Source organism: Quercus lobata, chromosome 2 (assembly GCF_001633185.2).
Source record: "Quercus lobata isolate SW786 chromosome 2, ValleyOak3.0 Primary Assembly, whole genome shotgun sequence".
In the NCBI taxonomy this organism is placed as follows: Eukaryota; Viridiplantae; Streptophyta; class Magnoliopsida; order Fagales; family Fagaceae; genus Quercus; species Quercus lobata.
Window position 1 is genome coordinate 40,018,068 of NC_044905.1, and position 17,417 is coordinate 40,035,484.

The window sequence follows — 17,417 nt, forward strand, 5'->3', positions numbered from 1 at the left end:
ATTTTTTTATTTTTTTATTTTTTTATGGTTAGAATCTTTATTATTTTACCACGTTATTTTACAATTCACCATTTATAAGATGTTCTATTCTTTCATTCTAAACATTAAAATAATGTATACAATACATTAAAATAATATATACAACACATTAAAATAATATATTTGTAACACAAAACTCTACCAACATACCAAACACAAACAGTGGTAGTGGCCACCACCCAACGACCAACAACCACCTCCACAACCAGTAGCCACCAATCAACAACCACCGCATCCTCCACGACCCAAAACACAACTCAAAACAAACCAAATAAATTCCAATCAAATACCCACAACAAATCCACAGCCACAACCACCACAAATCAGATTAAAAACAAAAACAAATAGGTAAAAAAGGTAGAGAGATCCGACAATGGTGGATTTCTTTGTCGGCGGTGGTGGCTTTAGATCAGCGGTAGTGGCTAAGATCGGCTTGTCACTGTGGCAGAGATGCGCATCAGACAAGCGGTGTTACAGCTTCAAGCCGTGACTGAGATGGGTTCAGATTGAGGCGGAATGGCAGCTTTAGACTAAGGTGGATATGGCAGCTTCAGACCGGCGACAATGGCGTCTTTAGATCGGTGGCGATGGAGTCTTCAAACGAGAAGTGATGGCGGCAGCTTGATCGGTGAGGACAGCGGCTTGATCGGTGAGGGCGGCTTGATCGGTGATCGGCGGCTTGATTGATGAGGCCGCTGTACCGTTGATTTGAGGGTGAGGGAGGGTGATTTGAAAAAGAAAGAGAGAGAGAACATGGGTTGGAGAGAGAAAACGTTGAATTAAATATTGAGAGGAAAGAGAAAATGTTGAATAAAAAATTAATATTTCAGTTTGGCATTTGTGTTTATATCGTCTTATATTTAAGATGGTACTGTAGCATGTTTTATAATTTTAGAACATTTAGAACACTTGATGAAACTTGAATAGTAGTGTTTGGTGTGCCAAATGCCAAATATTTGGCATTTGGCACACCTGATGAGAATGCTCTAAGATGCTATATATAAGTTTTGGCCTTTAATATGTATAGACATCTAGCTGCAGTTCCTTGCACTTCAAGTTGCCTATAGGCCTTTGGGTTAGGTGAGTTGAGTAGGTCGATTCTTTTGGATCAGTGGACACTCCTAGTCATCGAGTCAATAAAATTGGATTTTTTTTTTTTATAGTTTTTTTTCATTTAAACGACAATTTTAAATTGAAAAAAGAAAATAAAGAAATGATAGTAGACGGTCATTTTGCATGATTAATTTTATTATTTTTTTAGAAGATTAATTTTGCCTATTTATGATTCTCACTGCATTTTTTAATACTATTTATGAATCACACTATTCTATTTCAGCTAACTTTTACTTTTATTATTCCTTTCACAAAAAATTTTCAGTTAACAATCCCATTCGGACCCTAAAACGATGGCGTTTGTACAGGAACCGTATCCATCTTGAGCAGTACAACCACGGCCACTGAGCGCACACACAGGCAATGGCGCGAGGCCTAACCAGAGCCACCACCTCCACCTTCTTAGCCACTTCATTCCTCAAAATAACACCACCAATATGGAAAAACCCATCTGTGTCCCTCTCCGTTCCTTGGACTCAGTTTCTCTGCAAGTGCTCTCTTGCCCACCACCATCACCAGCACCAACACCAACACCCTATCGACATGTCAAAGTACAAGGAGGCTTTCTCAATGCAAATGGCCATGGCTGGCCTTAAACCCCACCACCGAATCGGTCTGTTCCTTTCACTTTTCTTTTCTGTTTTGTTTATGAAAAAAAATATAGGAATAGAGAGAGAAACAAAAAGTCGAAAATTTTATATAGTTTTCACTAACTAGGAGGATAGAAAACAAACTAACCCACTTATCTGAATTGTGCCTTATACAACTATGTCGCTTTGGTTTGTTATTAACTTATAGTTTTATTTCTTCTCACTTATTTTTTACTTTTGGGGTTGGTGGTGTATGTATCAAGGTTTTGTTTTGTTCAATCTATGAGCTGGGTTTTGATTGTGTAGCTTTTTAAATCGAGTTGTTATGTCAAGAGGATAAAAGGGGTTTGTTTCTTTTACCAAATAAGTTGCTGAAGAAGTAACTTTTTGAGAATTTGAAGAAAACAAATGAAATTTATAATCTTGATTTGGTGTATTATTATATTAATAACAAAAAAGAAATAAAAAATCCCAATTGACTGAGGAAAATGTTGAATGAGTGATGTTTGTTTGATTGGTGATTAGCTTTGGGAGTCTCTGGAGGTCCTGATAGTATGGCACTTTGCGTTTTAACTGCTGGTTGGAAAACGAATGGCATTAGTAATGGAGAGAGTGGTGATTTCGTTGATGGGCTCTTGGGAATAGTTGTCGATCATGGGCTGCGTTCTGAAAGCAAAGATGAAGCAAACATTGTTTATAATCGGGTTTCCCAAATGGGTATACAACTTTGCATTGACATCCTTTTGACTCTCTCTCTCTCTCTCTCTACTCCTCTTTTGGTTTGATGATGTGTATAGAGATTAGAGGTGGATCATGGCTAATATGAACTTTGTGTAGGAATCAGATGTGAGATTGCCCATTGTGATTGGTCAGATGGTAGGCCGAAACAAGGTCACTTGCAAGAAGCAGCTCGGGAAATGAGGTATTTGTTTATCTATCACTTTGCTTTTTGTTTTCAGAATTAGTAAAGCATCTAAATTCTAAAACTGGGATTAAAAAAAAGAAAAAAATACTGGGATTGTAAACTCTGGATTTTATTGTAATTTTCTATTTGAATTAAAAAGGTGCAAAATCACAGTTTAATTTGATAAAGAGCAGTTGCTTGATTTGCAAATTTTGATGTTGGACTGAATTTCAGGTATCAGGCTTTTCAGAAAGTTTGTGCCCAACATCAGATTGGTGTTTTGCTCATTGCGCATCATGCCGATGACCAGGTTTGACCAACAAAAGTCTAGTTCTCTGTCTGCATATCTGCTTATGCATGTCTCTGTATGTGAACACATGTGCATGTGCATGTGCATGACTGTCTACATGTTCAAGTTAGTGGGTTCTTAGAAGTTTTCTCAACCCACCTGCAGGCATAGGCAGTTTTGTTTTCTTGAATGTAGAAGTTCCTTATTTGTAAAGTCTAAATTGAAAGGAATGATTTTTTTAATGTTCTAGTGTATGGTGCTCTGTCCTCATGTAAGTGATACTGATTTCCACTTTGAAGGCTTGTTGATTTCAACTTCAAAGGCTTGTTACAAATGCTAGACATATAGTGATTGCTGAGACACAATGCAGGCTGAGTTATTCATTCTTAGACTATCTCGCAATAGTGGTGTGATTGGACTAGCTGGCATGCCTTTCATTTCTCAAGTTTTCTCTACACATACATATTCTTTGGGGGGAGTCTCAAATAATCATGGTGTACTTCTTGTGCGACCACTCATGAATTTTTCTAAACAAGACATGTATAAGGTTAGTACTGTACATGACATACATTATCAGTTAATCTGCATTTTTCTCAAGTTCAGCACATAAATTTTGTTGAATTGTCATTAATTTAACTTTTGCAGATATGTCTTGGGGGTAATCAGGATTGGGTGGAAGACCCAACAAATAAAAGTCTTCTATTTGCTCGTAATAGGATTCGAATGTCATTAAGGGATGTCTCATCAAGTGAGTTGACAGAAATTATAGCTTTTATGGTGCAGTTTAAATCATTAAATTGTCTGCTATGATATGGTGGAAAGTTTGTTTGCTATTTTTCTTTTAACTTCTAGCTGGAAAAAACTTAAAAAACAGTATATGTGCTTTGGATTATTCGCTCAATCCATTGTGGTGCCATATGTAATATATCCCTAGTCAGGGGGTGCTAGCATGAATTTTCTTAGTTTCACACGGGCTTGACATGTTCAAATTACATGTCCCTTGCTTTTCAGGTATCTTCAAGTCTGAGCTACAAGCAGTTATCTCGGCCTGTCGAAGAACACGCTCATTTATTGATCAAGTTTGTTGTAAATTGATAAACCAGGCAATAGTTGTTAAAGATGTAAGCAGTTTTTTGTCTGTCTTCACTTTTAGATATCAGAATTTTTTTTATACATTTGACTTTAGTAGATCAGTAAAAAATTATTTTATTTCTTTAATCCTAGTCATTAGATAACTCCCTGTCTTGACCATTTTATCTTTTGTTTTGTTTGGGGGGGTGGTGGCGGTGGTGGTATTTCTTCCTGCAGCAGGGGTATGCTATTATTGATTTGGAGATTCTTAGTCCATCAAAAGTTGAGGAAATATGCCTATCAAAGTTTCTTTCCTTGGTTTTGCAGGTACTTTAATTCTTAGCATGTAGATTGTCTGACATCCTTTCTCTCTCTCTCTCTCTTTCTCTCTGAGAGCTCTTCTGATTTGAGTTACATAGGTTGATGCTCATGTTAATACTGTGTTGATTTGAATCTTTCAGTTCATCTCACAAAGGTATAGGCCAGTTAGAGGTAGTACTTCAAAATTGCTGTTGGACTATATTCGTACTTTTCCCTGCAAGGTACATCTATTTTCTCATGTATGGTTCCTTTTTCTCTATGAAATTAGCCATTGGTCTGTGCCCCAAATTATAGAAAGTTTCATGACTTCATCAGCATGCAAAGAAAAAAAAGTGCTAGGCAGTATGATTGATAACCTTCTCAAGCTTACGTGTATATTACATTGCATTGAAATTTCAACATGGTCGGTTTCTCTCTCTCTCTCATGATATTACACTTAGTATAACTCTAAATCATTTTCTGGACATTGACAAATATCTCTAATTTTCCACATATACAGTTGAACATTTGACTGAAAGTGAAAACCAGCACCTTGTTTTTTTGTTTTGTTTTTTAGCCCTCATTTGGGAAGGTTTTTGTTTTCATTGAGCTGATCATTTCAAATTGTAGATTTGTAATGAAAAAGTTGATGAGGAAACATTATTACATTAATATTTCATCTCCAATGACACCTATAATCGAAAAATAAGATTTCATTGATCTATCTTTGTATCTAAGTATATAAAAAGTATAGAAAAACCAACAAGACCTTTGGCCTTTCCTTTCTTGTATCACCTTTGATGGATTTATTTCTGGTGTTTGCTTTAATGCTTTCAATAAACTAGGAGACTCATTTATAAACCTTAGCATCAGGGTGATCAAGAAGCAAAACTGCTTTCTTTAATTACTGTTGTTACTTGTTAGAGCATTCATTTCCAGCTCAATAAAACTTTACCTAAAATCCCTACTTTTTCCATTAATTAACACACTTTTCACATACATGTGCATCAGTCTATTTTTTCTTTCTCCATTCCATTTAAACATTATTTATTGATGGCAAAGAAAGCCCATCCCAAAGAGCCAAATCACAGCTGGCAAAGAAAACCCAATATCGTGTAGCTTTGTGGGGTAACGATTTTTTTTTTTTTTTGATAAGTAATAGGGATTTATTGATAACGAAAAGAGAGAGACACCCAAGTACACAGGAAGTATACAGGGGTGTACAAATCAAATACAGAAATTATAAATCAAGAAAATCCAAAAAAGAAGAAAAATGATGGTTTCTCCATACTGAGAACCAGTCCAATAAGGTTCTGAAAAAAAGAAGCTTGAGATTAGGCATAAAACGCTTATTGTCTTCAAAAAACCTACTATTTCTTTCCTTCCAAATACACCACATCAAACAATGAGGAACAACCATCCATATATCTCCATTGCGATGGCTACCAAATCGACCTTGCTTTGTGGGGTAACGATTTTGTGAGCAATTCGGTGGCCAAGAAAGTTGATGGCCATTCGAGATCTTTGTTGGTGGGATTTTTATTGGCTACATGGTGTTGGGTTTTGGGTTGATTTGTGCATATGTATTTGGTTGCCAGCAATGAGTTTATACTGGTAGCGTGGATTTGTGAGTGGGTTGGTCAATTGTTTACTTTGGGCTGGTTTTTTTAATCTGCCTTGTGCATATGTTTTTGGGCTGATTTGGTTAGTCAGTTGTGAGTGGAATAGTTGGCTTATACAAGTACTCTTACCAACACTGTATATCAGCTCAATTTCCACGTTGTAGAAGGAATAAGGCTTTTGATTTTTTGGCTTAAGTAAACAAAACTGGGTCTATACTGAAACTTCTAGCTTTGCCATTGGACATTGCTGCATCTTTGTCTAGTAATTCTACTCTTCTTTTCCTCATTCATTTCCTTTTTGATTCTTCTGATAGAGGGTTTGATTTTTGGTGCTTTCATAAAAGGGTTGTCATACAAATACACTGAATTGTTTTCTTATGCCCCCCACCCCAGTGCACCCTTTCCTCCCTCCACTGGGGTCTATGCTTTCCAGGACTGTAAGTTGTAGACTGGCAATTCAGCTTTTGTATAAGCCAATGACCTGTATCCAAAATCATTTTTGATTCGTAAATCTGTTTTACCTCTCTTGCAGAACTCCCTCACAGTAGCTGGTTGTTACCTTTGTCCAGCTCCGGGGTCTAAAGGCACCAAAACCTTGGTTTGCTGTTCCGTTGATTGTCCTCTCCCTTCAAAAATGGAGCCATTCCGTTCATACACTTTTGGAGAACAGGAACACCATATTCCAAGTGAGTTAGAGCAAATTATAGTGGATGCAAAGTCATATTCAGATCACCTGGTTCTAGATGAATCAGATGTGCATTTTCTGAATGTTACATCAGAATCAGTTCTAACTGAAGCCAAAAGACTTGGTATACTCAGTGAGTCAACATATAGGAATATTCTCTTATTGCAGAGGGAAGAAACCAAACGCTTCAAGTCTAAGACTGAGACAGAACTCTCATCTGATTTAGAGTCAAAGCATGGCTTTCAATCTGTCAATATGTTGCGGAGTGAACCACTTCAACCTGGGCATGCATGTTACTTCATGAGCAGATTCTTCATCACATGGAAATTGAATGAGGAAATTGGTAGCAGTGCATTTTCAGAGGAAGCCAATTGTGACTTGAATTTGGGACTGGAAAATTGGCAGTGTCATTGCAGGTCTTGTGTGGTTGGTCATGACATGGTAGCTGAGGTTCGACACATGATTGAATCTGACTGGCTGTATCTTGCAAAGTTTTCAAAATGCCTGAGTAATTCAGGGAAATTTCAACAGCAAAGAGATCTCTTAGATTATAGAGCAGATCAAATACCAGATAAGATAAATCGATGCTTAGATTATGCAAGGTTATCAGCAAAAAGAGCTCTTCTGTCATTAAAATCTATCCCTGCTGCTGCAAGAGGAGGCCTACCTGTCCTAGTCAATCATAAGGGACAATTAATAAGCATCCCAGTAAGTCAATCCTTTTCAATTTTTAAAAGACAAATCTAGCCACTAATTAAGTTCCTTATGATCTTCCCAGACCAAAAAATCACCAACTTTTTCACATCTTACTTACATAACATTTGAGATAATGCTCAACTGAGCACACCACAACACAAAAAACACATGGATGGTTTGAAAATGTCGGTGAAACTCTTGGTGTTGAGAGACTTCTCCATATCTTAAACGTATATTCAAATCCTAAAAAGACTGCTTCTAACTTTATTTTAATTCATTAAAGTTTTGCTTTTAGTCAGCAGTTTATGGTTTATCCTTTGAGACCTGACAACCCTATATTATTATTATTTTTCCCTTTCAGAGCATTGGTTTCAAGCATTGCCCTTGCTTGGTTGTATCTGCAGAATTCAAGCCAAGAGTACCACTTGGGGGAGGTCATAGTTCATTTATATAGTCTCTGTAGCTTAAGTTAGTAACTTTAACTATCATATACACCATGGAGGCCAGCACTTTATTTTTTATTTTTTTAAGGTTAGGGTTTGAATCTCCTCTCCCCTACTTGTTGTAACAATTGAATTATAAATTAATAATACCAGTTGGTCTCTAAGTGTCAAACCTCAAGCTGCACGATTACATTGTTGACATGTCATGGCCTATATCTTCATTCCTTTGTAGATCTTGATTCTTTTCCGTCGGTGCCAAACCATGCTGGATGGAGAAAATCTTGCCATAATAATTACTATTTATTAACCTCATAGGAGAGATTAGTTTTTAAGCACTTAACCTCAGATGAGTAATAGAAGCACTGGGAGCGGCAACCTGTTTTTATGGCATTTATTTATTTTGCAAATCAAGTAAGCAGCATCAAGATTTTATTAGCATTGGCACCAAGTAGACTATGTAATGGATCATTTTTTTGGTTGCTGATTGAGCAAAGTTGGACCAGGAGGGGCTCACCAAGCTGCCCTCTGGGAGCAAACTTTATTAAACGATCAGAAGGTTTCACCTAATGATATTATAATGTTGTGTTAGGACCAAGAATGAAAAAATCTCAAAATTTTAGAAATAATTTATTTGGACGAGTACATCTAAAAACTAAAGTTCCATAATGATAATCATGATTTAGTGATGATGGTGATGTGATATAATGGTATTGGTGCTAGTGGTGGTAGAGTTATTTGGCAGCAATGGGTGATTGTGAGGACAGTAACAATAGTAATAATGCTGGCAGCAAGACTGTCAAAATTGGGATTTTACGTAGGAACGTGGGAGGTAAGTGAGATCGTGGATTGTAAAATTGAATCTTGGATTGTAAGATCTTACATTATTTGAGAGAAAAACAAAAAATATACATTGGTATGTTAAATAATCACATAAATTATAAACTCATTCATAAAAAACCAAAAAATTTGCATCAATTTGATGTAATTATAATGCATTACTACATCCATTTGTAAGCACCATTTAAAGAAGTAAAAAACCTCAAAACGTAACATTCTATTAGGATATTATTTTTATTTGGGTCTAACTGACACTCTATCTCTCTACATTAGAATAACAAAACTTAGTCTATTGAGATGTTATTTTTTATTGGGGTCCAATTAAGTCTTCTGTCAAGTTAAGGAATATTACAAGAAACTAGGATCGTTTAGGATCGTCAAAATTGTACAATCCTATTGATCTTGAACAATTGCAAAGTTCCTTGAAAGATCCGGATAGTTTTGGACAGGTAGGATTGTAAAATCGTAGGATTCAGATCAGAATTTTAACTACCATGGCTGGTGGTTTTCTTTTCCTCCACTTACAACTAGTGAATGATGGGAGATTTGAACCCATATTCTCTTCCATGAAAGAATTGGGTGATATAATACCATTAAGCTACAAGAATATTGATCAATGCTAAAAATTGATGGTTTTAGAAGTCGTGAAGTAAATTATGATGGAGGAAATTGGTGAAAAGGAAGGTTGTTTTAGTTGCTTAGTGAAAAGGAAGAATGAACTAGTTCTTCAAAAGACACACTCTAGGAATAATACCTCACAAGTAGAAATTTCTTGGATTCAAATTCAACTATTTACAACGAGGGAAGTCTTACTTATTTATAGTTACATAAGCAAGCTATTGAGTTAGTTAGAGAACCTACCATGTGGCTGCCAAGTGAGTGCCAAAGACTAACAAATTTCAATAACTAACTAATAGGCTATTGCACTTATCACTAATAATCTTATCAACTAACTAACTTTCTGTTACAAGAAAAAGGAACTATTTATCATACAACATTAGCACTAGTAAACAATTACCTTTTAAAAATGAAGTAATATTGATATTGATACTAGTAGTAAAGATGAGTGGTAACGAAAATTAACATGGCTAGAATTTGAACTTGGATTTTAAAGATTGGAAATATTAGGTTTAAAATTCCACCAAATATTTTAATAAACTTTCTGGTTTTACTTAACAAGGAAAATCGATATTAGGAGGTTTCAAAATAGAACTTTGAGTAAACTTGTATCTTAAATTCTCCATCCAACCTTAGCATAATGCATAAATCGATGAGGTTCTTTAAGTAAAAGGTATGCATTCTGAACTAAACAGGATGTGTTACAGGGGGTGCCAAAAAAAAAAATTGGTCAAAAATAGGTAAAGGTGAAAATAGATAGGACAGGAATTTTTTTTTTTTTTAAAAGTAGAATAAGAAAATAAATATTGAGTATGATGCAAGGGTATCTACAAATAAGTAAATTAAAATAACTTTGTAGATTAAATTTGACTAAAACACCAACAAAAACTGATGCAAATTCTCTAGGGCGATGATTGAAAAATAAAAAACAAAAAATCCAAACATCATGGGTTCATTTTTCGTGCCTTTTAAAAAAGAGAAGTATTATTTTCATAACATTTTTATTATATTGTCACAACAAGATCTGGGTGGTAAGTTATTAATGGTTGTAATTTGAATTTACCACTGGAATTATTGTTTTTGCTTACCAGTAATAGTCATTAACAACTTGTTGTCCGTCACTAGGGGTGATAATTTGTGTTTGTGTGTCAAGTTTGTGTCTTGTCAACTCATAAGTATTTTGACTATATGAATTGACACTAACCCGACATATTTATTAAACCGGTTAAGATTTTTCAACCCTAACATGCCATGTTTATTAAATGGGTCAGTGTATCAACTTGTTTATTAGATTTTATCAAAGCATAAAAAGAAAATTTAGTATAATTTCAATTGATCTAATTTATTAAAAAAAACAATTTTTTTAATATAAAATTCAAAAATAATAGAGCAACTGCATCACAAATAAACATTTAAAACTAATGTATATCTCAATATCACAAATAATAAAATCACAAAATTTTAAACAAAATAAACTACAATAGCTAACGTCAGATCACAACAATAGATTTAAGAAAAATATATGAAGATTAAGGTAAAAGTAAAGCACAATGATGATGATGCAATAGCGGCAAAGAGTTTAAAGATGAAAGTAAAAGACAAGGTTGACTAGAGTCTCGAGTGATAAAGATAAGTGAAGGATTAGGGCAATGATAACTTGGTACTGTAGTGAAAGAAGGGTGATGGTGGCTAAGAAAAAAAAATTGTAAGATTGAGGTTTGAGAGTGAGAGGCGGTCATGAGACTTGAGAGAATGCAACTAGGAAAAAAAATAAGTTTATATACCCAAGGTTTTAAAGGGTATATTGATAAAATGACATTTAGTTAAATGAGTCAAATGCATCAAATGAGTTCGACACAAACCCGATATGTTTATTAAACAGGTAAGTCATGTCAACACAAATGTGACACAAACCCATTAAAACCAAAATGACATTTAGTTAAACGAGTCAAATGCATCAAACGGATTTCGTGAGTTGGACATAAATCCGATACTTTTATTAAATAGATAAGTCTCTTTTTTTTTTATGGTGCAAAAGAATGCATTAAACAAACTAAGGGGCAAAGCCTGTTCAAGTACAATCCTTTAAAGTTGGAATTTGAAAGTTTAACTAAGTCCACAGGCGGACTCACAAAAATAACAAAATCAGAGGATTGAAGTCCTCCTAGACGCGCAAGGACATCAGCACACCTATTAGCTTCACAATAGCAATACCTAAAACGAATCTGAGGGATCTGGGACACCAAGAGCTTGCAATCATCCATGAGAGGGGAGAAATAAATTAGTGTAATTCGGGTTAGAAATGGCATCTACTATAGTTTTAGCATCTATCTCTACTTCTACTGCAGCAAAATTGTGATTAAGACATAGGTTAAGCCCATCACAGAGTGCCCAAAGTTCTGCAAGAAAGCTGGTAGTCTTTCCTATATTGCGAGCAAAGCCCACAATCTAGTTTCCTTCCTCATCTCGAATTAGACCCCCTCCCCCTACTAGGCCTGAATTACTAAGTGAGGAGCCATCAGTGTTCAATTTTACCTAACCACTTATAGGTTTACTCCAACAGACAGGTTTACAATACGCGTGATAGCTTCCTTATGAGGGCCAATGTAGAAATTATACTCTAAGGCTCTGCTAGAAATTTCCTTGGCTAGATGTGGATTCAGCCTTTGCTCCTTAAACACTACTTGATTCTTGTGCTTCCAAATAAGCCATATAGCAAATAGAAAAATAGTACTTCAGGGAATAACGTGGACCAATTTTTTGTTGCTTATTGCCATTCTCCTCCAACCACTCCTAAAGATTCCTGCTGAAGAAGGACCTATATCCCGATTCTCACCTAACTGGTCCCAGACACGCTTAACCACTTCACAGTCGCGAAATGCATGTAGAATTGACTCACTGCATGTATGGCAGAGAGGGCATTGAGTGTCAAGTAGCATACCCCTTCAATTGAGGCACTCCTTCACCCCAATGCTTCCATGATAACAAAACCACACAAAGGATTGGATCCTAGGTAGCACCTTAGACTTCCAAATCCACTTATCCCTAAAAAGATCAACATTTTCCGGATTAATGGCTATTTTATAAGCTGATCCGAGGTTGAAAATACCATGATCCGACTCCTTCCAAGTCAACTTGTCCTCTCCACGGGATGCCATGACAAACGGAATGGCCTGAAGTTCCTACTTGACTAAATGAAGAAAATCAAAGGAAGTAATAGACCAATCCCACCCGTTAGTGGATACAACATCTTTTACCTTCAGATTCACAAGCTCACTAGAGATGGGGCCTTGAATGATATGCCTTAAAGCTCCAAGATTGGACCAGTTATCAAACCAAAAGTTGAGATTACTGTCTCTTCCACAAGTCCACCTTACCCCCTTTTGGAAGATCTCTGTCCCCTTTTTCATTGCTGTCCAAACCCTTGAGCACATAAGCTTATCTCGATTTCTAGTGCTCAATCTCCAAGTGTTGCAATATTTTCCTTTTAGTACTTTTGCCTATAATGATTCCCCTTCTATTTGGAATCTCCAATTTATCTTTGTTAGAAGGGCTAGATTCCTACCCCTAGCTGATTGGATTCCTAATCCCCCTTCTTCCTTCAGTTTGGTGACTTTACCCCATCCAACCCAATGCATTTTCTTCATTGAGTCTGTTGAGCCCCACAGGAAGTTTCTATTGACTCGATCAATTCCTTCTACAATTTTGTTGGGGAGATGAGCACTTCACATAACATAATTAGGTATGGTGGATGAAACATGCTTAACTAAGATTGATCTACCCGCCAATGACAAGAAATTCGCCTTCCAACCAACCAACTTTTGCTTAACTTGCTCCAACACAAAATTGAAGTCTTGTGATGAGGACCCCGGATGTTTGATGGGGATACCAAGGTATTTTCTTAGATTGGGTGTGGATTGAAAACCCAATATGTCACATAACTCTTCCCTACTAAACCTGTCAACATTCGAGGAGAAATAGACCTTAGACTTGGCACCACTAAGAGATTGTCCCGATCTACTACAAAAAAGATCTAACACCTCCCTTATTACAACACAATTCTCATGATCAGCTTTGGCAAAAAGAACCAAGTTATCTGCAAAGAAAAGATTTGAGAAAGCCAAACCACTCCTAGATGCCCTTACCGGCTTCCAACTCTTTGTGCTACATTTTTCTTCAATGAGTTGGCCTAGGAAGTCCATACAAAGGATGAAGATATATGGGGAAAGAGGATCACCTTGTCTAAGGCCCCTTGATGGCAGGATCTGGTCTAGAGCTCCCCCATTCACCACAATGGATTTGGATATCGTTGACGCAAAGCTCATTATAAGCTTTATAAGATTTTGAGGAAGATTGACTCTGAATAAAATTTCTTTAATAAAACTCCATTCAAGCTTATCATAAGCTTTTTCCAAGTCTATTTTAATCACCATAAATCCAGTCCTTCCCTTCTTTCTACTGATCATGTCAATAAGCTCTTGTACAATGATGACATTATTCGTTCCCTTTCTCTCAGGATCAAAAGTAGATTGGAGTGGAGATATGAGTTTGCCAAGGAGAGGCCTCAACTGGGCAACCAAGATTTTAGATACAATCTTGTACACCGTATTACACAAGCTGATTAGGCTGTAATTATTAAGAGTTGTCGGACTAGGAATTTTAGGGATAAGAGTGATGGAGGTCCTATTTAACTCCTCAGGAATTTCCTTAGTAGCAAAAATTTTCGTAACTTCTTCCACCACTGAATTGCCTACTATTAGCTAGAAACGTTGGAAAAAGCCTACATGAAGGCCATAAGGGCTTGGAGCTTTAAAGGCTTTAAGTGACCGCAAACCCCCCTTAATCTCGTCATCTGAGACACCTCCATCAATACTATCACGCTCTTCATTGAAGAGACAAGCTTGCTAGGTAGAACCAGCCGGGACATTAAGGGTAGAGAAACTATGGGATGTAGTGTAGAGATCAGAAAAACCATTTCGAATAACCTCCTTAACTGCCATTTCATCATGCACCCACTCCTCGGAATTAGACATAATAACCGTGATGGAGTTTCTTTTCCTTCTAACCAGTGTTGAGATATGATAGAAGGATTTATTTCTATCTCCAAGCAACATCCAATTAACTCTGGATTTCAGCGCCCATAATTCTTTCTCTTGGTTAAGAACACAATATAAATCTGCTTGGAGCTTCCTCTCCAATTCCACAAGAGAAACCAAAGGACATTCAACTAATGTCTTTTGAATCCCTCATAATCTGGCCATTATTCTTTTCTTCTTTTCAAAGATGTTTCCAAAATGCCCCTTATTCCAATCTGAGGCATCTTGAGAGAACTTACTGATGGCTTCCTGAAGGCTAGAAGCCCTTGTCCAAGCTTTCCAAACCACTTAGGGAAAAGAAGGGTTCAATAGCTAGAGACTTTGAAACTTGAAGAGCCTATCCTGCCTTGCCCAGCTAGTAGGATTTGTTTCAAGTAAGACAGGACTATGATCAGAATGACATTTGGTCAAGTGAGTCACTTTGGCTTCAGGGTATAGAGTACACCAATCTGTGTTGACAAAGAATCTATCAATTCTTTCTTGGATGAGCACATGTGCATCGCTCCAGTTAGTTCATGTGAATCTAGAACCCGAGAACCCCAAATCAACCATATTACATTTTTCTAGGCATTATTTAAGAAGAAGTGACCTATTGATGCTCACATCTTTGCCACCCAACTCGTTTGCACTATTGAGAGACTCGTTAAAGTCCCCTGCAATAACCCAGGCTATGCAACTCCGTAGTGTGTATCAGATTATTCCATAAAATTGACCTCTTAGCAAATCTAGGGCTAGCATAAATTGCTGAAAATAACCAGGAGAGATTAGAAGCTTATACCTTAATAGCGACATGGATTTCTTGTTCAGTCTTGGCCAATGGGGTAACCTCCACCTTGTTAGCATTCTACGTTAACCACAAACCCCTAGCATAGCCAATCGTATCCATATGTATCTCTCCATCAAAAGGAAGACGATTAGTAATATCCTTAGCTCTCTCCCCTCTGAGACGAGTTTCCATTACCACAAAAACAGCTGGATCATGAACATGCACTAGCTCCCTCACATGATTCTGAAAGTTGGGCTTCAAAACGCCCCTACTATTCTAGATTATTATATTCATCACTTGAGTATGGTTGGGGGTAGGACATTCATCAACAGGAGGTTGAGATTTCACCTCATCTTTCAAGCTTCATCCCATTCGCCTTAGCATCTCCATTGATTGGCCTTTCCCCGGCATTAGGGTTAAGCAATACTCAAGTATTCCCATCTTTAACTTGGTGATTTGACAATGGAGGTTGAACTCCATCGTGGGCTGGAACACTTGCACTAGCTTGGTGATGTGCTTGTTGCTCTTGACACATGTGGCTATTGGCTCGATCTCTAGCATCCTCCTTTCCGAAAGGCTCCCCGCATGGTTCACTTCGCATAATATCAAAGTTGTCAAAATCTGAGGAATGGTCCTCCATACGGTTGTTTTTTGCTCCTTCGGCAATAGACCATCGTTCAAAAATTCCCACCACGGATTTAGAATCCTTCCCCAAAGTGGGCCAGTCATTGGCAGGTAGCCCTTCGCTGCACTCTCCTTCGTGAGTGGAAATATGAATTTCCAAGCTTTTCTCACCTTGATGTTGAACCACCCTATGACATGGGTCGGGTTTGCTCGGATTTCCGTGATGACTACCTCTGGAATTTCTATGACTGTTCCCTCCAAATTTATTGCCCATCTCGTTCCTTGTTGGGGACGTGAACAAAAATTCTGGATCACCTCGTAAGCTGGTTCCATAGCTAAAGTTTGAGGTGGAGGCAAATGAAGTCTGCTTTGGAGAGTTCGTGGGACTTGCGACTACACTTTCTAAAGATATGTGTACAAATTCTTTTTTACCCTTTACCGAAGCACTCTTGGGCTGTGTTATGGCTACTCCTTGATTAAATTGTCCCATTTGTTTTGCATCCGTGAGAAAAATGGCTCCCTTTGAGTAGCCTATATTCTTCAATCCATTATTTGTGGACATCGTGGCCTTAGGAGATTGAGCTCGACTTATTGGATGGGCCTCTTCAGCCTTTCTTTTATCTACTCTCATATGATTGCTTCTGGCCCCCACATTTAAATAAGCGGTCCCACCACTCACTCTGAGGTAGCCAGTCCCGCTACCTTCTGGCTTATTCCTTGCACCTCTATTTCTTTGTCGTTTTTTAGTGAGCATCACCCATGGTTTATATGTGTCCTCTTGCTCAGGAGACTGAGGGGCCTCACCTTGCTTGGGGTCCACTAAATCATACCCTTTGTGTGAGTTGCTGACAGGGACATCCTCACTGTCATTGTTATCCTTATCCAACTTAGGAGAACTCCGAAGTGTGTATGGACATGCTTCCCTCCTTTGACCAATTCGGCCACATGAAAAACAGAGTCTATGTATACCTTCATAGTTAACAGGTTGATGGATGCCTCCAATCAGGATGTTCATCACCAATGGCTTATCTATATCCACCTAAACACAGAGCCTAGCAAAACGACCCCTCGCTTCTGCAACTGTATGAGTGTCAATCCGAAGAACCTTGCCTATGGAGTTCTCTATTTGCTTTAAGACCTCTACTTCATAATATTCAATGGGCAGTTCATTTAGACTAATCCATACTGCATTGGAAGACACATTCGTCGTTGAAGGTTTAAAATTTGGCTCCCATGGTCTTATCGATAAGAACTGCTCCCCTATGAACCATGGACCTTTCTTGAGGACCATATCATGATCTTCCTTGCAGCTGAACCGCGTTAGGAAAAACTCCTTCCCTAGGTCAATTACTTCACTACCCGTGGGCTTCCAGAGAGCATTAAGCATAGTTTGGATATAATTGAACCCTATTGACCTCCCATATACTTTGACAATGAGTAAGCTAGCCTAGACCGCTCTAATGCAATGTTTCACATCTTTAGAAAGTTTAACTGCTATGAACCCTTCCCTTTGCTCTTCCATCTCCTCATTTGATTCTATATCGGCTTCCATTTTTTTGTCAAAAGCAAACGCTTGGTTATAGGCCCCTGGTATTTCTCCCAAGATCTTGTCTCTAAAGGATGAGTTCACACCACGGTGAGGAGCATCAAAGTGACCCTAGGAATGAGAACTACTCTCATGGTTGGTCGAGAAACCGGCATGACGTACATCCTTCACTTTCTTA

General features: G+C 37.5%; 1 protein-coding gene across 4 annotated transcripts; it reads left to right on the top strand.

The window, feature by feature from the left end:
* The first annotated feature begins 1,402 nt into the window (after positions 1-1,402).
* LOC115975595 lies at positions 1,403-7,953 on the top strand. 4 transcript variants are annotated; one of them, XM_031096443.1, is made up of 11 exons: positions 1,403-1,765; positions 2,268-2,459; positions 2,580-2,664; positions 2,881-2,956; positions 3,306-3,482; positions 3,581-3,683; positions 3,947-4,056; positions 4,244-4,333; positions 4,468-4,548; positions 6,461-7,321; positions 7,671-7,953. In XM_031096443.1, the coding sequence occupies exons 1-11, from the start codon at positions 1,516-1,518 to the stop codon at positions 7,761-7,763; spliced, it is 2,118 nt and encodes a 705-aa protein (XP_030952303.1). In that variant the 5' UTR covers positions 1,403-1,515; the 3' UTR covers positions 7,764-7,953. The 4 variants fall into 4 exon arrangements, with proteins under 4 accessions (XP_030952303.1, XP_030952304.1, XP_030952306.1 ...); XM_031096444.1 differs by having other exon boundaries at positions 4,247-4,333; XM_031096446.1 differs by lacking the exon at positions 1,403-1,765 and having other exon boundaries at positions 2,307-2,459; positions 2,587-2,664; positions 3,235-3,482.
* The last annotated feature ends 9,464 nt before the right edge of the window (positions 7,954-17,417 follow it).

What these genes read in the sequence shown, in the direction of transcription:
- LOC115975595 (XM_031096443.1), top strand. Translation starts at nt 1,516, where the DNA reads ATGGCGCGAGGCCTAACCAGAGCCACCACCTCCACCTTCTTAGCCACT. An exon ending in CGCATCATGCCGATGACCAG is followed by an intron (nt 2,957 to 3,305) that starts GTTTGACCAACA and finishes GACACAATGCAG; the next exon opens with GCTGAGTTATTCATTCTTAG. An exon ending in TTCGTACTTTTCCCTGCAAG is followed by an intron (nt 4,549 to 6,460) that starts GTACATCTATTT and finishes CCTCTCTTGCAG; the next exon opens with AACTCCCTCACAGTAGCTGG.